Source organism: Eretmochelys imbricata, chromosome 16 (assembly GCF_965152235.1).
Source record: "Eretmochelys imbricata isolate rEreImb1 chromosome 16, rEreImb1.hap1, whole genome shotgun sequence".
NCBI classification, from domain to species: domain Eukaryota; kingdom Metazoa; phylum Chordata; order Testudines; family Cheloniidae; genus Eretmochelys; species Eretmochelys imbricata.
This window is the reverse complement of record NC_135587.1, coordinates 25,663,210-25,689,417: the sequence shown is the minus strand read 5'-3', so window position 1 is coordinate 25,689,417 and position 26,208 is coordinate 25,663,210. Positions and strand designations below refer to the sequence as shown.

General features: G+C 39.1%; 1 protein-coding gene across 7 annotated transcripts in view; it reads right to left on the bottom strand.

The window, feature by feature from the left end:
• The window catches only part of GAPVD1 (GTPase activating protein and VPS9 domains 1), a 63,757-nt gene that overhangs the window by 17,987 nt on the left and 19,562 nt on the right, over window positions 1-26,208 (bottom strand). For 5 of the 7 annotated variants that reach the window (XM_077836056.1, XM_077836059.1, XM_077836058.1 and 2 more), the window contains 10 exons: window positions 22,743-22,958; window positions 19,950-20,793; window positions 12,922-13,008; window positions 11,672-11,806; window positions 11,352-11,541; window positions 7,219-7,379; window positions 2,789-2,918; window positions 1,678-1,803; window positions 759-932; window positions 295-435 (listed from right to left, as the gene is read on the bottom strand). In XM_077836056.1, coding sequence (XP_077692182.1) covers window positions 295-435; window positions 759-932; window positions 1,678-1,803; window positions 2,789-2,918; window positions 7,219-7,379; window positions 11,352-11,541; window positions 11,672-11,806; window positions 12,922-13,008; window positions 19,950-20,793; window positions 22,743-22,958 — 2,204 coding nt within the window. Of the gene's footprint in view, window positions 1-294; window positions 436-758; window positions 933-1,677; window positions 1,804-2,788; window positions 2,919-7,218; window positions 7,380-11,337; window positions 11,542-11,671; window positions 11,807-12,921; window positions 13,009-19,949; window positions 20,794-22,742; window positions 22,959-26,208 lie in introns of those variants that run through there. The other 2 variants (XM_077836055.1, XM_077836060.1) reach the window with 2 other exon arrangements.

The following is a 26,208-nucleotide window of genomic DNA, read 5'->3' as shown; positions in this document are numbered from 1 at the left end:
TATTTTGTGCAGCCTGAGTGCTATATTGGGAATCTATATTCACAATATGTCAATCTTAAAGACTTCCATAATTCTCATAGTTTTACTTTGGAATCATAAGCAATCATCTTTGTTTGAAAAAGGACCACTCGGATTATCACCTGTCCTTTGAAATAGCTTGTGTTGTCTTTCGGCAGGTAATATTCCCTCTCAAAGTGATGGTTTCAAGTGATGCACTTATCTAAAACTATTTATGAAATAATGCTTGCAGTTCATGTCAAAGACCAATCTAAAGAGGATTTGTGGGATTCTGACCTGAATCACTTGGCAATACCTCCACACTCCAAGCTTCACTGGTGGTTTCGGATATGGTTGACCCTGTGCAGGGGTCAAGCAGCACAGATCCTGAACCCGGCAAACACAGCAAGCTGCCAAGCATGTTCTCTGCAGCTGCACCTGTACAACCAAGAGGAAAGAAAGGATCAGGTAGGAAAGATGAAAGGATTCTAGTAAGACAGACACCATAAACTGGGTGTCCAGTATTAAGTCATTATAAAAAAGACATACAACAACTATTGGGGAAAAACAAAAACAAAACAAACCAGAAGAAAGTACCCATAACAAAGGCAGGACAGAGGTCTAAAGTTTTCCTACAAAGAAACTAAGATTTAACAACACATTTATTTCATAACTACAGAGAGACTGAATGAGAGCTCCAAAAGCCTCCTTGCTTTGCAGCAAGCTTAAAGTAGTTTTCAGTTTCAGTAGCTGTCAGTTACCTGCAATTTCTTGCAAACGGTCTTCATCAATATTTGGATCAAAGTCACTGCCCAAGACATCTGTGCTCCAGGTCTCACTCACAGTTTCTGATATGTCCCTATCATCAGTCAATCCCATCATATCACGAATTTCAAATTTACGGAGCTTGTCATCAAGATTATCCTGAGTCGTAGCTATGTAAAAATAAAAGGTCTCTCAAAAATTCTCCAATACGCTATAGGACAGGAAACTAATTCTGTCAAGTAAAATGCAGTTTTAAATAACTGTACAGCACTTTAATAATAAACACAATATTTTGTATAGTCAAATAGATGCAGTGTGGCGACATTCATTATTCCTATTTGAGAAAAACACTAGAGATTGATTTATGAGAGAAGGTTTAAAAAGTGTATATATTTGCCAAACATAGAGCTATCATAATGGTCTACAACTATGAATGACAGACACCAAGGAGTGATTAATTTATGGAAGGGAGATTAGTTTGTGGAAGGAAAGAGGTTGAATTCCTATCAGTTGGAACACTTTGCCCTCTCCAGTTAAATTGTCGGTAACTACAAAAAATATCTACGGTCTAACATTTCCAATTGCTACAATTCAAATCATCCTTTTCCCTCTTGAAAAGGAAGGCATAATAAAACAAAAATTTAAAAATATTTTATTATAGTGACTGAGATTTCAAAATACAATACAAGTTCTCTGTTCTGAGAATAACGTTAACATTGTTTTAGTGGACAACAACAGCTGGCTAATGAAAAAAATAAATGAAAATGTGAGAGATTCAAAAAAGTGTGGAAGTAATTAACTGATGTAGAAAGCCCCTTTATTCATCTCTGACATATCTAAATTAGATATGTCAAACTGATGGATTTAGAGAAATTGTAACAGTCTACACGCTTTGAACTGTGTATCTGCACCTACCTTGTTCATGTTCTAACAGCTGCAGGGCTTCAACACCATTGCTCCCAGAAGGCCCTGCACCAAGCTCTGACACAGACTCTCCTTCTAAATCCAAAGAGGACACAGAATTGGAGCGATTTGAAGGACCTGATGAAAATTGATTTTTCTGTTAGGTTCGTTCAGATCAAGCTGTTTGTTTTCCAAACTCGTAGCATGAACAGTACAAGATGCAACTTACTTGCAAGACTGCAAAAAACTGAGCTGAAGCCTGTCATTTTCAATACAAATTAGCCACTTATGTGAAATACTGAACTGAGGAACTCAAAAATTCTTCTCAATATGGTGAATTTAGAAAGTGTGTTAAATACCAACATCTCAATTATCTTGTAGAATTAGAAACTGGAACACTTAGCACTCCAGTAATTAACACTTTACAACTTCGTAGTGCCACAAAACAACATTAACTAATCTTTAGATACCTTGTCACTCATGGTTAGCACATCATTAGTGTACTAGCTTTTAGCCAAATACAAACTTTTGTAATTATTAGTTTTCTCTAATATCTTGATTTTGTTTATCTTGAAAAACAAGAAGGAGAGAAAAAACTAATTACGGAAAGTTAAATAAAACAACATATATTACCTGGAACATTTGAACAGCTTGTAATTTTCAATATTTTCAATATCCCATATAATTCAATATCCCATATAAACCCTTCTTTGCTGTATGTGATGCTCATATAAAAGAGCTGTTGTTCTAGGCTCCTAACATTTTGGCATACAAAAAAAATTGATGAAAATAAGATTAAAAGTCAGTATGTGAACTAGAAATTTATGGACAATTTAGATTGCAGTTATGCCAATAACATGCACCAAGTTGAAAACGCTTTTATCCTTTTTTCAACTACAGTCAATTTTTGTTCATCCTTTCCAGTACAAAATTACCTTCAGCAACCTGTATGTCAAAGTTTCAGCCAAGAGTGACTTTTTAGGGCCAAACATGAAAGCAGGCTTTCAGGGGAAAATGGGACAGCCTTCACAAAGGCAGATATGACATGCTGTATATAACAGTAGCGTCTTTTAGAATTAAAATCTGACACAAAACTTTCTGAATTACTTAAGTAACCCTTCACCTTCAGATATTCCTTCCAGATTATCACTGCAGAGGGAAAAGCGCAAGGTTTTATCAGGTTTACCATGGAGTTTGGTTTCATCAACAGGGACATCTCCTTGTCCTCCGTCGGCAAGCTGCATGTTCAAGACCTATGGGGGGGAGGGAGAGGAAGAGAATCAACATGTTTAATTGACCCAGAAAAAATTAATTAATTTTATTTACAATCAGTCTAACAACTGAAACCAGATTTTTTTCAACTTTTCTAGATCTTTAATGGCACAGTCAATATCTAACATCTCACATTTAAGGAAAGGTCATTTGAATCAAAAAACTGAGCACTTTTCTGCCAAGTAACAGCCTGGTGAGATTTAAAATAGCCAAGATTTAGACATGCCGTAGATCATGAAAATGGAACCTCAACTGACTTTTTTCTCTAATGCCACTTTAATATCACATAGCAATCGGTAAGTACAGGACTCCAAGAGGAGGGAATCTGAACTATTGGGGCAAGACACTAATAGACGTAAGGAAGTATATTGTCCTCTTATTCAAAGGACACATTATGCCAACAGTTGGAGATGGGTAACGTAATACTTGGATATTCAGCCTTTACAAGCTCTGATATGGCAGCTCAAGTTTGCTCCTAAGCAATGTAATGTGGAGTAACATCTCCACAGGCTTGGCAGAATTAACTCTTCAAGATTTATTATGCTGCAGTAGTTAAGTCTGTTTCATCACTTTCATTCTAAATACTACGTTTCAAGAGTTTATAACTTGGGCATGCACAGTAACTTCAGGCTACAAAATTTTTCCAGAGGATTAGCATAAGACATAATATGCTTGCAAAGCACAGAACAAACCAGTTGCTTCGGAGACACTAAAATCTCTTGGATCTATGAATCAGAAGGTTTTACCCTACTAAGAAAGATGAGGCATGTCTCTGCACAGAATGACAAGGCAGGGATGGCTTAATGAAGGTGGTATTTATCTGCTTTCAAAATCCAACTGCAGACATCACACGTTTACCTGGCAGCAGAGATATACCAAAGCCATATAAAACACAATACTTATTTTACAGTTGTCCTCCATGGCTTCTTCAGAGTCATTAAAATTGACCATGCGTCAACTTTACACACACACACACTCATGGAGGGAAGATGGATAAGTACTCTGTTAATTTACTACTTAAGTACTTAAAATATCCAAGCAACCTTCTCTGAGATCCTTCCTGTCCCACAACAGCAGAAAATTCAGGAAGTGAACCATTGGCTAGGTAAGTGGTGGACGGTTTTGGTTTTGTTAAACACTAGTCTAATTTCTGTTGGGAGAGGGGTCCATATAGTTTGAATGGCCTCCACCTCAGTAAAAAGGAAACAAAGCTCCTTGGGTACAGGATGGCTAGAGTAATCAGGAGGGCATTAAACTTACAGCAAAAGGGGATAGTAAAAAGAGGTAAGAACTCATCACAAAATCAAGATGTTGAGAACAAAATCAATCAAGGACCCAAAGGACACAGACGAAATTCCTCAATTGCCTATACACCAATGCTAGGAGCCTGTAACAAAAAGAACTGGAATTGCTCATTTGTGAGCATAAATTCGATCTACTTGGTATTACTGAAACCTGGTGGGATGCATCACTATTGGAATGTTAAAATCAATGGTTATAACCTATTTAGGAAGGATCAAGTAAGCAAAAGGGAGAGGGAGCAGCATTATATGTCAAAAATGTTTGAGTCACAGATAACTCGGAAGAAAGTGATGGTGAATGATTATGGACCAACGTCCTAAGGGATAAAGCATAAGATGGGATATTAGTTGGTGTCTGCTACAGACCACCAGCTCACACTAGGGAACAGGATGATAGCCTCCTTATGTGCCTATCTATAAACTGTAGGCAAAAAAACATGTCGGGGGGATTTCAATTTGAGTGTCATATGCTGGAGGTCTCATGCTGCCAGTATTAAAACATCCTTACAATTTGTAAACATTATAGATGACAATTTCCTAACTTAAAAAGTATTGCATCCAAGATAGGGGAATTCTTTATTAGATCTTAACAGATAAAGAGGAACCGACCACAGAACTAAAATTAACGGTAGCTTCAAGACAAGTGATCATTCCTTGATCACATTTATAATGTGCAGAATAAAGTCCAGACCAGCAATACATATACACTTGGTGCTTTAATAGGGCCAAATTACGAAGCTGAAAACGATTACGAGCCAAATCAGCTGGGAGGAAGAATTTAATCAGAAAAGTGCGAATGATAATTGGGAATCATTTAAGAACATCTTACTAGATGCCCAAAAATATATAACCAATGGAAGGAAAGCGAAGCAGACAAAAATGAATATACATCAGAAGTTAGGAATTGTAGAAAACGGATATGGGAAGTAAAGGAACCCAAGAATAAATATATGGCAAACAGCATTAAGGACAATAAGGAGTATTTAAAACACATTAGGAACAAAGAGAATCCTCACAAAGGTATTGGTCCATTGCTAGATGGAAATGGTAGAATCATCAATAATAATGCGAAAAAACAGACAAGGTAGTTTAATAAATATTTCTGTTCTTTATTTGGTGAAAAAACAGATGATATAATCTCAACATACGGTCATGATGCTCCTCCTTCCATTCCACTAGTATCTCTGCAGCATGTTAAACAGAAGCTACTAAAGTTAGACATTTTTAAATCAGCAGGGCCAGATAATTCTTTGATGCAAGAGTTTTAAAAGAGCTGTGTGAGGAGCTTGCTGGACCATTAATGATTATTTTCAATATGTCCTGAAACCACCCCAGTTCTCCAAAGGGCTGTAAGATAGGTAATGTTGTGCCAATTTTTAAAAAGAATAACAGGATGACCTGGGAAATTATAGACCAGCCAGCCAGACACTGATGTCAGTCTCACTTGAGACTTAAAGGAGGGCAATGTAATTAATGCAAGTCAACACGGGTTCATGGTAAACAGACCCTGTCAAACTAACTTGATATCTTTTCTTGATGAATTTACAAATCTGGTTGATAAAAGTAATAGTGTTGATGTAATATACTTAGACTTCTGAAAGGTGTTGGACTTGGCACCCCACAATATTTTAATAAAAAACTAGAACAATATATGGCACACATTAAATGGATTACAACTGGCTAACTGACAGATCTCAAAATGTAACTGTAAACTGGGAATTTTCATTGAGAGGCTGTGTTTCCAGTGGGGTCCTGTAGGAACAGTTCTTGGCCCTATGCTATTTAACATTTTTATCAATGACCTGGAAGAAAACATAAAACCATCACTGATAAAGTTTGCAGATGACACAAAAATTGGAGATGTGGTAAATAATGAAGAAGATAGGTACTGATTCAGATTATCTAGATTGCTTGATAAACTGGATGCAAGAGAACAATGTGTGTTTTAAAACAGCTAAATGTAAATGTATACATCTAGAAACAAAGGATGTAGGCAATACTTACAAAATGGGGGACTATCCTGGGAAGCAGTGATGGGAAACAGATTTAGGGGTCATGGCGGATAATCATTTGAATATGAGCTCCAAGTGTGATGCTGTGGGCAAAAGAGCTAACGCAATCCTGGGATAGATAAACAGGGGAATCTTGATTAGGAACACAGAGGTTATTTTACCTCTTTATTTGGCACTGGTGCGACTGCTGCTGGAATACTGTGTCCAGTTCTGGTGCTCACAATTCAAGGATGGTGATAAATTGAAGAGGGTTCAGAGAAGAGCCATGAGAAGGATTACAGGGTTAGAAAGTATGCCTTATAGCGATGGCCTCAAAGACAGCAATTTATTTAGATTAACACAGCCAAGGTTAAAGGGTTACTTGATTACAATATCTAAATACCTATATGCAGAACAAATATTTAATAATGGGCTCTTCAATCTAGCAGAGAAAGATATAACATGGTCTAGTGGCTAGACGTTGAAACTAGACAAATTCAGACTGAAAATTAAGCATAAAATTTTTCACAGTAAGAGTAATTAACTATTGGAACAGTTTACCAAGGGGTGTGGTACATCCTCCATCACTGGCGATTTTTAAACCAAGACCAGATATTGTTCTAACAGATGTTATTTTAAAAGGTTCTAGGAATTATTTTGAGGAAGTTCTATGGCCTGTGTTATACAGGAGGTCAATCTACATCACAATGGTCCCTTCTGGCCTTGGAATCTATGAATGGAAGGCTGTGGTACACCCACCTACCTGTTTAATCTGGATGCTGAATTAATCATCATAAACAGAAATCAGTTGTGGTTTGGAGAACATTTCTAACACCTAAATACGATGAAACAAATAAAGGGTTTTCGCCCTAATTCTCCAATTTAAACCTTGTCTTAGTTTAATCACAAATTTAGTATTATTTCATTGTCTGAATATACTTTCTTCATTTCTCAAAGCATGTGATTTATATTGGACACCTAGTTCATACCTCATTTTCTGACATCATACCCGGAGTAAGCTGCGGACCTGTTCCCAAAGAAATAACCAGTACTTCTTCTGGCTGAACTTCCTGTATAGAATCCTGGGAGGATCCTTCATGGTCTCCATGTTGGTCCATTGGAATATTTGATCTATTTCTGCTACGGGTAGCTAATGATACATGTTAAAATAGAGAGTGTTATGAAGGTTTACAATATTTAAACTCTCACATTATCTACAAATACACAAGTGTGATGTTAGCGCATGCATATCAAAGAATGGACAAAATGCAGAATACAATTTACAACTTTCTGGAAAGGTGGAAATTGGTATTGGGGATGTGTAGAACTGACACTGGGGCTGTGTAATTATTTAAATATTGCACTACTGTGAAAATATCAGACTTGTAGCATAGTGGCTTAAGAAGCATATAATGTACCATGCTTCTCCATTAACCCACAGATATTCCTGCCCCAGATGGGCAGGACAGCTTTCCCTTTAGGTTATCTGCACACATTTTTCCTTTGCAAGAGAGACTCCCCTCTGCTTCTGTACCATTGCAAAAACAGAGCACCACCAGAAAGGCACTTTAGTTTCCATGTTTAAAATACCTTTTAAGTAGTGGCGTTTTTATTCCCTACAAACTGCAGTCATACCAATCTCACAGCCTCATGACCTAAAGGCACCTTACATTGATAAGAGATCTCTGTTGCATTAAATAATAGGAAAATGCTCATCAAAAAGCACCAGGAGACCTAGACAAACAAACCAACACCTGGAAAAGCCATTTTTTGCATTTATGCAATGAACCATTTATGGGTTCTGGCTGAGCCCTTGTTGAATTCAACGAGCATAGAAACTCAAAGACCCTATGGCTGCCAGCTAGAAGGGCATCAAGCTCCTTATGGCTAAGAGGTCTGTTTGGAAACAATGCAGAGGGTGGATATGGGGGAAGGGGGGGAGGAAGGAGAAAGATGAAGTGGGGAGAGCATTTTTTTTTATTTTAAACTTGAACATCCAAGAACCAGCATTTAAAATTCTAATCTCCAAGACCTCTGACCAGAATCATTATTTGATGCTATGCACTAGGCCGTGAAATAATGATTAGATTATAAATCAAGTTTTTTAGGGCATCATCTGCTACTATTTGTTTGTATAGTGCTGAAAGCCCAGATCCTTAATAAGAACTGTTAAAGCACTACTGTAATAAGAACATAAGAACAGCCATACTGGGTCAGACCAAAGGTCCATTTAGCCCAGTATCCTGTCTTCCAACAGTGGCCAGTGCCAGGTGCCCCAGAGGGAACAAACAGAACAGGGAATTATCAAGTGATCCATCCCCTGTCCCCCATTCCCAGCTTCTGGCAAACAGAGGTTAGGAACATCATACAAATAAATAAAACGTATCCCTTCAGCATTCACCAGCAAACTCTCTGGACTACACCCAGACATCGGAATAAATCCGATGAAGTGAGCTGTAGCTCACGAAAGCTTATGCTCGAATAAATTTGTTAGTCTCTAAGGTGCCACAAGTACTCCTTTTCTTTTTACCCAGACATCAGTGATAGTTACTCAAAATATGTTAGCTGGTGCCAAACCCTAAATGCCTGAAAGAACAGGCAGAGAATTCATAGGAGACACACACCTCTCATTGTAAGGGAAGGCACAGTGGCAGCAATTCAGACAGTGCTGTTTAGAGCAGCTACCTGAATTCTTACTTAAAAACAAACCAACATATAAAACTTTCTAGCCAAATGTACAGCACTACAAAAGAATGAAGGCCCTGCATCCCATGAGTTGCTGAGCACTTTCCAATAGAGTCAACAGAAGCTAGAGGCACACAGCCCCTTGTACGACTAGGTTCTAAAGCAGCATTATTGAAGGGTTTCTATGTTTTGTAGAGTAAAGCTTTTATTAAGGCATTTAAGACAGTTTTGGACTTTACCGAGCAAGTCTTTTTCAGCAAAAACTGATATAAAAGGGGATTCATGCGTACACTAGACGGAACGTGTCAAACACTTATAAGCAAAAGCTGGTAAGCCCTCATTTTTTTTACCTCTTGGGCATGCTAATTTATAATTTTTGTGATGGTATAAATAAAATGGAAAATGCCACTCTAAGCCTGGCCTTGGGTGGTTCTTCCCTATTCAGAGCAGGTGCTGGTAACAGAAACAAGTCATTCAGAACAGTGGTGAGCCACCCAGCAAGAACTGCAGGAAGGCACACAAAAATCACAAACTTGAAGACCCAATGTTACATCATCAGGAACTGACAAACACATGGCAAAGCAATATCATAACCCCATCCTGATTATTTTGTGGTTCTCTGTAACTCCTTTTAATATAATCTTCTCTTCCTCTCCCCATTCTAGACACCTTAGAGAAAAAGAGTCAAAGACCTGAAGTTCCTTTTCTTGTCTAGCATGGCATCAACTTCCTCAGTTGAAACATGGGAGCTGAGGCCAAATGTGCAAATTGAGAGTGAAACTTTTACCTTCAATTATCATGCATCAAAGGGAGAGGAGGCTTTTTAGGTTATTACATTTTTCTAGCTATTTAAGTAGGAATTGGCCTTTGTAATGGAATAAACAAAGAAGCCTGGCACAAAGCAAATTAAAAACAAGCATGAAAAGCATGGTTTTATGAAGTAAATAAAAGTTTTGCATAGAGGAAGAAGGGAAAGAGTCCATTACCCACCAAATGGGGTTACTAGATTAATGTGAGCTGTGAGATTGGTGGTAGAAGTATCCCAGGCAGTAATGGCTGCCAACTGTTGTCCTGGGTTTCGACAGCATTAAACAGAAACAAAATCAAGCCTTTGAACAACAAAAATATTTTAAACTGTAAAATAAATACAAACGAGTTGTTACTTCACTAATGTAAACTTAAAATAGCAGTTGTGCACAGAGAGGTAAGGATAACTCAGGATACCAAAATGAGGTTTTAGCAATTACTACCTTTAATTTACTATTTTAAGTATAATATTTTTGCCCTATGTTACAGATAAATACCAAGCTCTTTTTCTACTGAATACCAATATTCCAATCATATAAGTAAACACTAGAACAGAGTACAATACTTTAGAATCTAGAGGAAAAAGTGTCACATTTTGAAATGGGATATTTTTGAGCTGAAAAGGTATAAGATCCTGAAATTTTATACTTCAGAAGAGAATGTGCTACATTACATCAGTAGCCATATTTAAGACAGCATAATTACAAGGCAATCTCCCTCTTCCACTGCTTAGCACTTTTTTTAGCATTATCTTCAATGGATCCCCTTCCTCCCATTTTTCATACTGATGTTGCCAAATGTCTGCACCCTTGCTTTCTTCCCCACTCCACTCTCATCGCTCGAGTGATCTTCTTCACTCTCATCACCTCCACGGTGATGATTTAAATCTACCTTCCCATGCCTAACCTCTCCCCAACTGACCAGATTCCCATCTCTTCCTGTCTCTCCAGCACTTTATTACAAACATCCTGCCACTTCTCTAAATACTGCAAAACCTGAACATCCTTCTTTCCTTCTACTCTCTCCTCATATCCAAACCCTCTCTGTATCAATGTTGACAACTGCACTATCCTCACCACCACTCAATCTCTGACTCTTCCCTTTCATTCTCTCCTATCCACTGGCCTGCACCATTTCACTACCATATGCTGATTAGATTATATTAAATTTACATTACATGTAAACTGGGAACCCTACAACTTCATTTACTATATGAATACACTAAAATTCAGTCGGGTGTAAGAGGTGTAAGTAGGATTAAGGGAAAAATTATACTATGAATTGGAACTATTAGATTATTGAATATTCTTCCAAGGAAAGTGGTGGAAACATCGTTTGAGAAATTTCAAACTTGACTAGACAAAGCACTAGAAAAAAAATATGGTAAAAGTACAGTCCTGCTAGAGTGGTTACACCAGAAAGACGATCCAACAGATATTTTCATTACATAAAGTCTGATTCAATGACAACTATGCTACACACAAACACACACACAGTGGAAGTGGTGTGAAGAAAACTTAAGCATATCCTACAAGAGGACTGAAGAAATGCTGAGGCAGCATATATAGGGTGCAGGAAAGCCTATGAAAAAAAAGCCTTTGCTGTAAGAATTTCTCTCAGTCTTCCTCACCTATAGGCAGTCGATTTTTTTTGTTGGCTGGAGTAGTTGCAGGGGAGAGTTGTGGAGTATTGTAAGGAGTCATTTCAAGGCTGCTACTTTTCCCGGGTTTGTTCTGGGGTAAGTTTGCCAACAAGTTTTCCAGAGCCATCCGATCTTCCTTCAGTTGGTCACTTGACATTACATTTCGCATAAAACCAACCTACAAAATTAGAGTTTGTATCATTAAGAAAGGAGCATGAAGCTACATATTAACCTACTACACCCACTTCTCTCTCTCTTGCAAGTGTGTGCAGGAAAATATTACTCCTATTGAAGAATCAGGATATTACCAGATTAGTAAGTTGGCTGTATGTCATATAAACCACAGTCCTACTCAACCCTTCTAGAAGGTTAACTGAGGACATCGGAGGGGTTTCCACAGCACGCCCACTAATAACAACATCCAGGAAAGCAGCAACACAGCTCTGCAAGGAGAAGACATAGGTTTTTTAGTGAATGTTTTCAAATTTTAGAGCTACAGAAGAACATAAAGGTACAAGACGTATATCAGTTTTGCTGCTTCTTATATATATAGCAAATCAAACATATTTTAGCCAAAGAAGAGTAAGTACAAAATTATGCAAAAAATTTAGAGATCCCTTCACTCCATATCTGCATTTGAAAGTGTCACTTATTTAAATAGATTCTGAAGTCCTCATTATTTAAGTACAGTTTTTAAAATGTTATGCAATGGCACTTGATGACTTAAACTAGCTCACAGTAATGAACTTGTACTTAAATTGTTCCTTCCTCAGGAAACAGCTGAGCATAGCTTACAAGTGAAACAAAACTATAGGGCACAGGGACAGGCAAATAAGGAAGCTGTCAATTTAAAAGTCACACCTGACTGAATGTTTACCTAGTTTCATTACAAGTAGCAAGAGAGATTGAAAGAAATGAGCAAAAAAGTTTTTGTTAGTTTGCTTTCTGCATTTGACAGCATATCGTGTATAGTTAGTTTCACTGTTTCCTCCGTAGAGTCAGTTTCCCTATTGTGTGTACATCCTTCATACAGTAAGAAAAGAGAGTAAACAATTTACTTAAAAAAAAAAAGGTGGGGGTGTGAGGGGAGAGACAGGAAAGGAGGCAAAAAACTGACAGGAAGCTCCATGGGCAGGTGTGCAATTTTTTTTTTTTTTTAAATTGACTACATGGTGTCCCCTTAAATGAAAGTAGTTTATGCTAGATTCAGCAGAGCAAATTATAAAAAAATCACATAGTATCTGTTTTAGAAAGTGCCATATTTTGACATTTTGTTAATGTTTTCATTTAAGCAGCAAAGTACTGTGTGTCTAGTAGTCAGGAAGCATGACTCCAAGTTCTATTCCCAGCTCTGACCCCAACTGTATGCGACCACGCAGATGTCACTTAACCTGTACCTCCGTTTACCTATCCATAAATTAGATGTACTGCTCACTTACCTCATAAGAGGGCTGTGGAGCTTATTTGTTTGTGAACTGCTTTGAGATTCTCAGATGACAAGGGCTACAGAAAGGCGAAGTGTCAAATATGTACATAAGTACTGTTTTGTGACTCTTACTTTGTCGAATTTGCCAAGGTTGCTCTTCATGTGCGGATCTCCCTCTTCAGAGCCTGTCATTGCCAACTGCTGCAAAAGTCTCCCGACCTAAAATGGAAAGAGAACACTTTGGGCAAATATTTCAGAAACCATTACAGAACAACAAGATAGATCGTAATACAGGAATCAAATGAGAAAGCGCTTCCATTTTAAAATACTATTTTAATTTACATATAAAAACTTTCCCAAAGTTACTTTTGGGGCTAAAAATTCTCAGACTTGTTTTTGGGCTCTAAGTAAAATGTTCTATGTGGAAATATACTCAGTCCTATCATGAGTGCAGGGGACTAGACTAGATGACCTCTTGAGGTCCCTTCCAGTCCTATGATTCTACGAAAGTTTCACTAAAAGCTATTTGAGTTATCTAAACAGGAAGAGTACTTTCTCCTATGACAAAAACTGTACTTTTTTCCTCTCCCAACTCAAAGGCTTCTTTGTTTTAATTCCATCTTTCATTCACTGAACAATGTATATAATCGTACCTTATCTGAAATTATTTAATTATTTGTAAAAGAAATCCTAGCCATTTGTTTGAATATTGCATGTGAAGCAGTTATTTTCCGTGTGTTTTTAAGCCTATGCTAGATTATTAGGTTCTGATTCTTCACAGCAAATATGGAAGGGATGAGGGTTGAACCTAGAGGTCTTAGGTCTGAATATTTTTAAAGGCCATGTAAATTTTTCTAGACACACATGGAAAAAACACAAACCTCTGACTCAGTTTGTACACGGCTTAACATGTTTTTCCTAAAAATAACCCTCAACTTTTTAACCTGTCACCAAGAGGTTTATAAAATTGTGAGTCCTATAAGAATATACAAAAAATGATACAGCAGGTGTATAAGTGATCCCTTGTTTTACAGAAGCATCTAAAGAACCCAGTCAGGATTAAAGCCCCCTTCTGCTAGGCACACTCTTTCTGCTCTATGAAACTTACTGAAATGAATTTCAGTTAGTCAGTATACCAGTTACACTTGGCACCCATGTACGTATGTTTTGCCCCAGGTACATGGAACATGCAGTAGTTTTTTAGTCAAATGGATGCTGTGTAATACCAGTAATGAATATTAAGTTCCCAAAACATTTGCACAAAGACAATGAATTCTGTCACCTGAAGGCATATTCTAAAGCATTAATACAGCAAGTAGTTGCCCAATAAGCAGCATGGTGTACATCCATTCAGAGGACAAAAGAGACAGACATTTAGCAGAAGTGCTAAATGACTTCGTTTCAGTTTTCACCAAAAAGTTTAGTAGCAACTGGACATCTAACTTAGTGAATGTCAGTGAAGAACAGGTAGGATCATAGGCTAAAATAGGGAAAGAACAAGTTAAAAATTACTTAGACAAGTTAGATGTCTTCAAGTCACCAGGGCCTAATGAAATACAACTTAGAATACTCAAAGAGCTGACTGAGGCGATATCCGAGCCATTGGCGATTATCTTCGAAAAGTCATGGAACATGGAAGATTCCAGAGGGCTGGAAAAAGGCAAATATAGTGCCAATCTAAAAAAGGGGAATAAGGACAACCTGGAGAATTACAGACCTGTCAGCTTGACTTCAGTACCCGGAAACATAATTAAGCAAATAATCAAGCAATTTGCAGACACCTAGAAGGTGATAAGTAACAGTCAGCATGGATTTGTCAAGACCAAATCATGTCAAACCAACCTAATAGCTTTCTTTGACAGGGTAGCAAACCTTGTGGAATGGGGGGGGGAGGGGGGGGGGGAGTAGTAGATGTGGTATATCTTGACTTTAAGTAAGGCTTTTGATACTGTATTGCATGACCATCTCATAAACAAAGTAGGGAAACACAACCTAGATGGAGCTACTATAAGGTGGGTGCATAACTGGTTGGAAAACCATTCCCAGAGGGTAGTTATCAGGGGTTCACAATCAAGCTGGAAGGGCATATCGAGTGGGGTCCCACAGGGATCAGTTCTGGTCTAGTTCTGTTCAATATCTTCACCAATGATTTAGATAATGGCATAGAGAGTACACTTATCAAGTCTGCAGACAATACCAAGCTGAGAAGGGTTGCAAGTGTTTTGGAGGATAGGATTAAAATGCAAAATGGTCTGGACAAATTAGAGAAACTGCCTGAAGTAAATCAGATGAAGTTCAATAAGGACACATGCAAAGTACTCCACTTAGGAAGGAACAATCAGTTGCACACAACAAAATGGGAAATGGCTGCTTAAGAGGAGGACTGTGGAAAGGGATCTGTGGGTCATAGTGGATCACAAGCTAAATATGAGTTAACAGTATAAGACTCTTCCCCTCCCCCCCCCAAAAAGGGAGGGCACGCAAATAATATTCTGGGATGTGTTAGTAGGAATGTTGTAAGCAAGACATGAGAAGTAATTCTTCCGCTCTACTCTGCGCTGATACAGCTTCAGCTGGAGTAGTGTGTCCAGTTCTGGGTGCCACATTTTGGGAAAGATGTGGACAAATTAGAGAAAGTCCAGAGAAGAGCAACAAAAAAAAAGATTAAAGGCCTAGAAAACACGACCTATGAGGAGAGACTGAATAGGACAAGAAGCAATGGTCTTAAAATACAGAAAGGGCTGTTTAGGTTAGACATTAGGAAAACTTCCTAACTGTCAGGTTAGTTAAGCACTGAAATAAATTGTCTAGGGATGTTGTGGAATCTCCCTCACTGGAGATTTTTAAGAGCATGTTAGACAAACACCTGTTAGGGATGGTCTAGATAAGACTTAGTTCTGCCTAGAATACAGGGGACTGGACTAGAAGACCTCTCGAGGTCCCTTCCAGTCCTATAATTGTACAAAATTCTATTATTTCAGTTAGTGCAGATTAGCAAAAAATACAACTATGCTAGCAAAAGTGGAAGGATATTAAAATTTACAAGCGCTGTTAGACCAGTCTTACAAATATTTATACTTTATAGCTGTCACCCTTGTAAAAGCAGGTGTATTGCCTTTTAAAGCAGAATTTAGATGTTTGCTATATATTTCTTAACTTCAACAGCTGCTATCAAAAACACCAATAAATGTCTTTTAAAACTCAACATTTTAAAACAAATGGGTATTCAAGCTTTAAATTTTCCTCTTCAGGAATCATAATAAAAGAAATATTTTATATCAGTATTCATCATCTTATCCCTAGTAAAACCAGTAAAAATACTGTAACAATAGCCCCAATAAATGCTTAGAAGATCTCAGATATGAGGAGAGGTTGCAAAGGACTGTAGAGAATTTTTTAAACTAAGGTTTGGGGTAAAGCTGACAGGTGTGGAGCAGAACATAGTTCAGGCAGAAAAATCCCTTAGGAATGAATTTATTAAAGGGGGATCTCTATGTCCTAGAAAAGACGATAGGAAAGAATTTGGTAAAGTACAGACAGGAGCTAGTAAGGAACAGTCAAATGTAGAAGAGCCCCATTTAAATACAAAATGTACAAGTGTTTATATACAACTGCTAGACAGCTAAATACTAAGATGGGTGAACTAGAGTGCCAGGTATTAAATGAGGATATTGACAGAATAGGCATTGCAAAAACTTAGTGGAAGAAGGAGAACTGATGGGACATGGTAATACCTGGATTCAAAATATAAAGGAATGACAGTAGGTCATACCGATGAGGCACTGTATGTGAAAGAAAGCACAGTGTCAAAGTAAAAATCTTAATTTAATAACACTGCCCCACAGAATCTCTCTGGATAGAAATTCTGTGATTGAACAACAAGAGTATAGCTGTAGGAATATACTACCAACCACCAGATCAGGATGGTGATGGTGATTGTGAAATGCTCAGGGAGAGGCTACAAAGAGGCTATAAAGGTAGAAGACTCAATAATAATGGGGGATTTCAATTATTCTCATATTGACGTAGTACATATCACCTCAGGAAGGGATGGAGAGAAAAATTTCTAGACACCATAAATGACTGCTTCTTGGAATAGCTTGTCCTGGCACCTACAAGGGGAGAGGCACGTCTTGATCTAGTCATAACTGGAAAATAGGATCTAGCGAGCAGTTAAATATAGCTGAACTACCCAATAATAGAGACCATAATGTAATTAAATTTAACATCCGTGTAGAGGGAAAAATGGCAAAGAAACCCACCACAGTCGCATTTAACTTCAAAAAGGGGAACTGTACAATAATGAGGAAGTTAGTTAAACAGAAATTAAAAGGAACAGTCACAAGGGTGAAATGCCGGCAAACTATAGGGAGACTATTTAAAATCATCATAATAGCAGGCTCAAACAAAAATTTTACCCCAAATTTTAAAAACAAAAAACAAAACCAAAAAATGCCACCATAGCTGAACAGCGAAGTAAAAGAAGAAATAAGAGGCAAAAAAGGTATCCTTTAAAAATTGGAAATCAAATCCTAGTGAGGAAAACAGAAAGCAGCATAGACTCTAGCAAGTCAATTATAAAGCAGGCCACGAAAGCATATGAAGAGCAACTAACTCAAGACACAAAAACTGACAACAAAAAAAGTTAAGTGCATCAGAAGTAGGAAGCCTGACAAAACTGTCAGTAGGACCACTGTATGATTGAAGTGCTAAAAGGAGCACTCCAGGAAGACAAGGCTGTTGCAGCAAAGCTAATGAATTATTTGCGTTGTTTTCCCTGCAAAGGAAAGACCAAAGGAGGGAGAACCCCCCCCCCCCCAAGCCATTCTTTTCAGGTAACAAATCTGAGGAACTGTCCCAGATTCAGGTGTCAATAGAGGAGGCTGGAACAAACAGATGAATACCATCTGGTCCTGGTGACTTATTACTATTAATTTTATCAGCGTTCTGAAGGAAGTTCAAAACGAAATTGCAGAACTACTAACTGTTGTACATAACCCATTGCTTAAAATCAGCCCCTGTACCAGATGACTGGAGGACAGCTAACGTAACATCAATTTTTAAAAAACCTCCAGAGGCAATCCTGGCAATTTACAGGCCAATAAGCCTAACTTCAGTACCAGGCAAAATGCTTGAAACTACAGTAAAGAACAGAATTATCAGACACATGGATGAACACAATATGCTTTTGTAAAGGGAAATCATGCCTCATCTATCTATTAGAATTCCTTGGGGGGGGGGGGGAGGGGTCAATAAGCATGTGTACAAGGGTGATCCAGTTGATAAGTATACCTGGACTTTGAGAAAGCCTTTGATAATATCCCTAACCAAAAGCTCTGAAGCAAACTAAGCAGTTATGGGATAAGAGGGAATGGTTCTCTCATGGATCAGTAAGTCATTAAAAGATAAGAAACAAAAGGTATGAAAAAAACAGTCAGTTTTCACAATAGTACGAAGTAAATAGTGGGGTCCCCCAGGGATCTGTACTGGGACCTATGCTGTGGAAAAGGGGGTGAATCGTGGGTTTGCAAAATTTGCAGATGATACACAGTTACTCAAGATAGTTAAGTCCAAAGCCAATTGTGAGGCGTTACAAAGGGATCTCACAAAACTGGGTGCCTAGGCAACAAAATAGCAGATGAAACTCGATGTTGCTAAGTGAAAAGTAATGCACACAGGAAAAAATAATCCCAACTATACATTAAAATGATGGGGTCTAAATTAGCTGTTACCACTCAAGAAAGAGATCTTGGAGTCATCATGGATAGTTCTCTGAAAACTTCCACTCAGCATGCAGTGCCAGTAAAAAACAAACTAACAAACAAACAACTAACAACGTTAGGAAATAGAAGACAGAAAATCCATGGTATGCCCAAACCTTGAATACCAGGTGCAGTTCTAGTTGCCCCATCTCAAAAAAGATACTAGAATTGTGAAAAGTGCTGAGCAAGGCAACCAAAATGACTGGGGTATCCAACGCCTTCCATATATAAGGAGAGACGGTTCAGTTTAGAAAAGAAACAACCAAGGGGGAATATGATAGAGGTCTATAAAATTATGAAAGGAAATTAATAGGCAGCAGGTTTAAAAACAAACAAAACTTCTTCACACAACACACAGTCAACGTATGGGACTCATTGCCATGGGATGCTCTGAAGGTAAAAGTACAGTAACTCCCCGCTTAATGTTGTAGTTAATATTCCTGAAAAATGCTACTTTAAGCAAAACAATGTTAAGCAAATCCCATTTCCCTATTAAGAATTAATGCAAATGGGGGAGTTGGTTCCAGGAAAATTTTGCCTGGTTGAGGTGGTGGAGGAGTCAGAGGGTCGAAGAGGGTGGGACATTTCCCAGTGAATGCCTTACTGCTAAATGATGAACGAGCACTCGGCTGAGCCCGTAAGAGTCAACACATTGCTGTTAATGTAGCCTCACACTGTACAAGGCAGCACAAAAGGAGGGAGGAGAAACAGCATGGCAGAGAGAGAGAGAGAGAGACACACACACACCCCGTGTGCATGCGCATGCGCGAGACAGACTCACACACACCGTGTGTGTGAGACATGCGCATTGCCCCTTTAAGTACGCTGACCCCACTCTAAGTACATTGCCTTTTTAAGTAGATCAGCAAGTTGAGACAGCAGCTGCTGCCAGCAGGCTCCCTCCATCCTGTGCCCTGTCATGTCCTCCCTGCTCTGTGGAGATGGGGGGCAGGAGCAGGGGAAGGGGGAGGGGGACACCTTGACATTAGCTCCTGCCCCCGCACAGCAAGCAGGAGCAGCTGCAAGGCAGAGGGCAGAGCAGCACAGGGCAGTGGGGGCAGGGACAATTGAACTGCCCGGCAATTGATAGTCTGGTGGGCAGCTTAAAAAAGAATCAGATAAATTCCTGGAGGATAGATCCATCAGTGGCTATTAGCCAAGATGGTCAGGGACACAACAATATGCTCCTGGTGTCCCTAAACCTCCAACTGCTAGAAGCTGGGACTGGATGGCAGGATGCATCATTCAGAATTGCCCTGTTCATTCCTTCTGAAGCTTCTGTCATTGGACACTGTTGGAGGACAAAAAACTGGGCTAGATGGACCATTGGTCTGACCCAGTACGGCCATTCTTATCTGGTCCCATTTGTTTAGAGTAACAAAAAAAAGGAAGTCATACCTGCATCAGATTAAATCTTGCCACCTCATTTATTGGGGCATCGGAAATTATTCCATACTGTTCTGGGTTGACAACTGCAGGACAAATGAAACATGCAAGCAGAAGATCCGTGCACATTGCTCGCACCTCCCCAACTTCCAGCCGGTCTACACAGGAGAGTGTTTTATACATTTGTGATAAAATCCATCGCAAGCTATGCGGAAAGCAGTATGTGTTCTGCTTGAGATAACCAATGAATTTGTTTACCAAAGCCACTAACTTAGCCTCATTGGAATCCACCATTTCTTGGACTTTTTGTTTGAACCTTTCTGTGCCTTTCTCCCCAAAGAGTTTTTCCTGTTGCACGGGAGAGAACCTCTCGATCAATTTGTTTGCATCTGTTTCTAGGTGGTCTTCATCTTCCACCAGCAGCTGCATGATTGGCTCATGCAATGTTGCAGTAAGGAACAGTTTTGCAGAAAAGAGTCCCTCAGAAAAAAGTTTGAATAAAATGCTGAATGCACAGGTACCTCTCCTCAAAAGCCGTCTGGGATTGTCGCTTTCCTTCAGTTCAAATTCTATCAAGTAACGCAAAACTTGAAGGAGGTAACTCTCATCTTCCTGCATGATGCAATTGCCATAGATGGAGGTAAAGACCGTGTGAATGACACTTTGTGTGTTGTCCTGGCTGAGTTTCTCTCCAGCAACCAGAGAGGAAGCAATAAGCCTAGGGTTCTCTCTCAATCTGTTGAGGAATTCTCCATAAGCAGTCTCTTGAAATCCCAACTGCTTGTACCCATCAACAAACTGTGTGTCCTCCAAGACTTTGGCATGCTGGCAGCATTCAGCAGGAGAAGCTTCAGCACTTCAGAGAAAAAACAGTTAAATAATTTAATTATTTGTAACAGGGCTATCAAACCATTAAAAAATTAATTGCGATTAATCACGAGATAAAAAGTAGTCCCAATTAATCATAGTTTTAATCACGCTGTTAAACAATAACAGAATACCATTTATTTAAATATTTTTGGATGTTTTCTACATTTTCAAATATACTGATTTAAATTACAATACAGATTACCAAGCGTACGGTGCTCACTTTGTATTGTTTTTTATAACAAGTATTTGCGTGTGCGCGCGCGCTGGGGGAGTGCTGTCTCTTTAAGCAGAGCACTCAGGTGCTTGAATGCTTTTCTCAGCCAGCAGCAGCTGCTGTTGGCAGCACTCACGCCCGAGGCAGCGGCAGACAGGCACCCCGATCCCCCACCTCAGCGGTGACTGGGTACCCGGGCAGGAGCAGGGGGACACCCCGACATCAGTCCCTCACCCCCACTTTGCGCAGCAGACAGGAGGCAGGCTCCCCGGTCCAGAGCAGGTCCAGGTCCAGGTCGGCCAGAGGCAGCAGTGAAGCGCACAGGTATCCCTGCCCCAGAGGCATGTAGAAGCTTCCCCACTTCCCCCTACAGCACAGCGCCCTGGGTGGTGGCCTCCCTCGCACACCCCTACAGCCAGGCTCTTCTCTCCCGCCCCCACACCCCGGGAGGGTGTTTAACCAGCTCTCCCAAATTGCTTCTCCCTGTCGGCCTCCTGCTCACTGGCGCAGGCGGTGCCTCCCTCCTAGCTGCATCCCATCTCCAGAGGTGTAAGATTAATGTTCATTTAAAAAAAACAACACGTTAATTTGTTTTGAGTTAATCGCAGTTACCACATGCAATTAATCGAATAATTAAATAATTAAATAATAAATAATTAACAAATAATTAAATCTAAATGAAACAGCATTCTGAATCCATTAGCAGGAGCTCTAGACCAGTGTTTTTCAAACTTTTTTTCTGGGGATCACTTGAGGAAAATTGTTGATGCCCGCGACCCAAGGGGCTGGGAATTGGGGAGGGAGAGGGGGCTCTGGGCTGGGGGTGCAGGCTCTGGGGTGGGGCTGGGGATGAGGGATTTGGGGTGCAGGAAAGTGTTCCAAGTTTGGGGGGCTCAGGGCTGGGAATTGGGGTGCAGGGTGCAGAGGCAGGCTTCCCGCCTGCCCTGGCACCACGAACCGCACTGCGCCTGAAGCAGCCAGCATTGGCCTGGAACTGCCCAATGGGAGCGTGGAGCCAGTGCTCGGGGTCGGGGCAACACGCGGAGCCCCGTGGCTCCCCTGCCTAGAAGCCAGACCTGCTGCTGGCCACTTCCAGGGTGCAGCATGGTGTCAGAACAGGTAGGCACTAGCCTGCCTTAGCTGGGTAGCACCGCTGACTGGACTTTTAATGTCCTGGTCAGAGGTGCTGACCACAGCATCCCAGTGCCTGACATGCCATGACCCAGTACTGGGTTGCTACCCAAATTTTGAAAAACGCTGCTCTAGACAACAGAGTAAAAAGTACACTGCAAGAATTCTTCCTTTAAAAAAAGGTAGCAGTTAACATCTACAATCTTTATTGTAAGTTTCACAAAAAAAATTTTTTTTTTAATATTCCTCAATGTATGAGCTTCATTACAATAACAAATTCAAGTGTTTAATAATAAAAACCTCATTTCTTGCTATGAACTACAAATCAGAAGAGATGCAACATATGCACGCGCACACACACACACAAAAGCCCCCTCCCCCAAAAAAGAGTAGAGAGTGAACTATTTCAGAGCAAATCTGAGACAACTCAGACTTCCTGTTCTAAAAAATTATTCTAAAATGGCTTTATATCCATTAAAATTTTGTAATTAGAATCACTTGTTGTGCTCAATATACAGTATGAAAAGAATCATGGAATTGTTTTAATTCACAGAGTTTAGGAGTTCAATTTCCCCCAAAGCATTTATCACCTTGTTATGATAAGTCTGTCCAAATTAATCCTTTGCTGCTTGGAAATCCAGGCTGTGTGGTACAGTTTCTCAGCTGTCTTCAATACATCTGCATTTAATCTCTGAATAAGTTGCTTTTCTGAGTTTACATAGAGTCGTTCTTGCTTGAGGTGATGAGCCAGAGTGTGAATATCTAGCTTCACCATCTTTGAGGGTGAGAGGACTACACAGTACTCACTGCAAAAGGGAAAATACATGAAGAATTTCACATTATATATAGCTTCTATTTTTTAAAACTCCAACAGGCAAAAAGAATTTGGATACTGAAAAGTTATCAAAAAATTCCTGATAAAATTTAAGAACCAAGTAATAATTGTAAGTTTATGATTTACTGTAACTACAGTACCTACCTATCTTTGATCCCTATTTTCCTCATTGATCCCTACTTTCCTCATGGACTGTAATTTCTAAATGGACAACCAACCTAATTTTCAATTACTGAGGGAGAATCTCCACTCATTGATATATTTTGCTTTCCACTACCAAATCTCGGTACAACTTTTCATGAGTGATGTACCCGAGTATTTGGATTCTAATATCTAAACTGTATTGTTAAATCGATCCACTTAAATTTGGGTTATTGCTGATTATGTACTCTATGTATCATATGACTTTAAAAGCAAAACTTTGTATTTGTAGATAATCTAAGCACTATACCCAGATGTACAGACACTTTTTTCTTAACCTATGTATTATATAATTTTTTTTTAACATTAGCTTTAATAAAAATGTTAAATCTAGCCCCAGCTTCCCAAACCCCAGGCGACAGCCCTAGTTATTAGACCATCCTTCCTTACTGTAAAACACTTCAAATGGATAATGTGATCTTCAAAATTTCTCACATGCACTTGCAGGGTTCAGTGACATCATATTGGCCAGTTCCACATAAATTAAAGCTGCCCTCAGCTCTGCTAACTTAAACATTACTCTGTTTTCACTAATAACAGTAAAGCTCTCCCCAAAGTGCCACACTGGGGTGCAGCAGGAGAAAAGAGAACACCCTCAGGATTACCCTTCTAATTTCTAATTGTGGAGGCCAGCATGACGACACTCAGAATCAGGGAAGTAGAAGGGGAAAAGGAGTCCCATTTTGACAAATTATATGGCCAAGTCAGTGCTCAGTGAGCAAAGCAGTACGTGAGAGTAAGATGTATCAGAACACATGCTAAGCTATGCTGCAGTTTAAAATAAGTGTTTGGGTCTAGTAGCCCCTTGACTGACAGAAATTCCTGCTTCTATGTGAAATAAAGAGATTCGGTCTTCTACATTATTCAATTTGCCTTTTCTGCTAAAGATACTCATAACTAGCACCACCCATACATAAGCCAAATGCTGGAAACATGCATAGAATACATTGCTACTCAATAGTAGAACTCGTTCAACAATGTCTTCTTGAATGTCCCAACTCATAGGAATGTACTTGCGGGCCATGATCCAGAAATTCTCTAAATGACAAAACAAACTGAAGAAACCTCAAGTTGGAAAGGAAATCTGCACAGTCCATTACAGTACAACAGCAGCTAAGTTGTACTTTGTAAATACCTTATTTGCTTCTTAATGGCTAAATAAACCAAAAAAGTATCATAGTATTTAAAACCTTTCATTACGTTAGAAATTTAATGAAGGCTAGTAAGAAGTGTTTGCCAAATATGTAACTATATGATAATATAATCAGATATTGCAATATTAATCAGATGCAACTTGTCTAGTTTAGGATTTAAAGGTGTGATCTTTGCACCTGTTAGCTAACATGTGCTAACTACCCAATTTAAAAGTCTAGATAGATAAGGCATACTGCTGTTGACATATTATAAAACGGTCAAGTTATTCAAAAGAAATTTCATTTTTTCCTCTATTTATTTAAATTAAGATGTTGAGGAATCATTTGTGAAAACCATGTTAACAAAGACAATATAATTTGTGTAAACATAATTACAGAGAAGAAAATTGAACAGCCATTAACCTCACCTGATTTCATACAAAGAAAATTACCTTAGCTGACCACTCATATCCTCACCATCAGAAGTAGCCCTTCTTGAGTGTTAGTTTGGTAGGAAGAATTATGACCAGCTCCACCACCCTGTATATGTTAGAGCACCCAAATACTATGGTGATGGGTACTTAAATACAATAATAAATGGAATGCTTGTCTGTTCCTTATCAGCTCTAGCACCTTCAGTGAAGCCTGATCTCACAATGCTACTTGCTCCCACACTCAGGGAACTAGAGTATGATTTATGATTTGCAGGCATATCACTCTCCTCTTTGTACTCTTTTAAAGATCTTCCCGGCCACACCAGGTACTAAACCACAGGATCCTTTCCAAATAATATTTATTAGCTTCCCTAACTGGGCACAGAATTTTTGAAGAAACCCTGATGGTTCAAGAGCATGGGTCACCAACAACTACTTACCCAAGCTCCCTCCTCTATGGTTCAACTTGACAAGCAAAACCCTATAATCCAATTGAAGATAAACCATGAATAGCTGTCATATCATCTTTTTATATAGAAAGGTTTAAACATCTAATGTCTGAACACCTCAACTTACAAAGCATTTTCTAAGCTTGCAAAGGAGACTCAGAGTACCCTTAACAAAAACCAATCCAAAGGCTGTAGTTCATGCTGAGATCCTTGCTCTACTTGAAGGTGATATTAAACCAAAAGAACAACAAGGAGTCCGGAGGCACCTTAAAGACTAAGATTTATTTGGGCATCAGTTTTCATAGGTAAAAAACCCCACTTCTTCAGTTGCATCTGAAGTGGGGTTTTTTACCCACAAAAGTTTACAAATCTGTTAGTCTTTAAGGTGCCACTGGACTCCTCATTGTTTTTGTGGATACAGATTAACACGGCTACCCCTCTGACACATTAAACCAAAAGGACTCCAAGAAGAATACAAAGTACCTTTACAAAACGTTTTAAAGGTGATTGCCTCATTAAATGAATGGAGAAGTGCTACTGATGTGACAGAACTGTGCCAGCAGTATAAGGTTTTTAACAAATGATGTCATGCAACAAATTATTCTTACAATAAAAATCAAGAAACAGATTATAAATATCTATGTTAAAGCAACTTTCAGGTGACCAGAAAAAATGATGTATATAGTGACATACGTCATTGTATTCCTCCGTTTTCACAAGGAATCCAAGCACACGGATCTAAAACAAGCTAGCTATAACATACAAATGTTGATACATAGAAGCACATCAGGATGAGTTAAGGAGCTGCCTGGGTACTTTTATGGCCCTCATCTCTACAGTACCCAGGCACGATGGCGTAGAATTATTAATTCATTTTAACTCATTCTGGATGAGAGACAATGCAGTGTACGTTTTGAGGGGAGACAAGTTCCTAGTTTTGCAAAGTTCCCCTATTATAGATGACATTTTATAATTAACCTGCATCTGATGAGTTTCAGATCCTT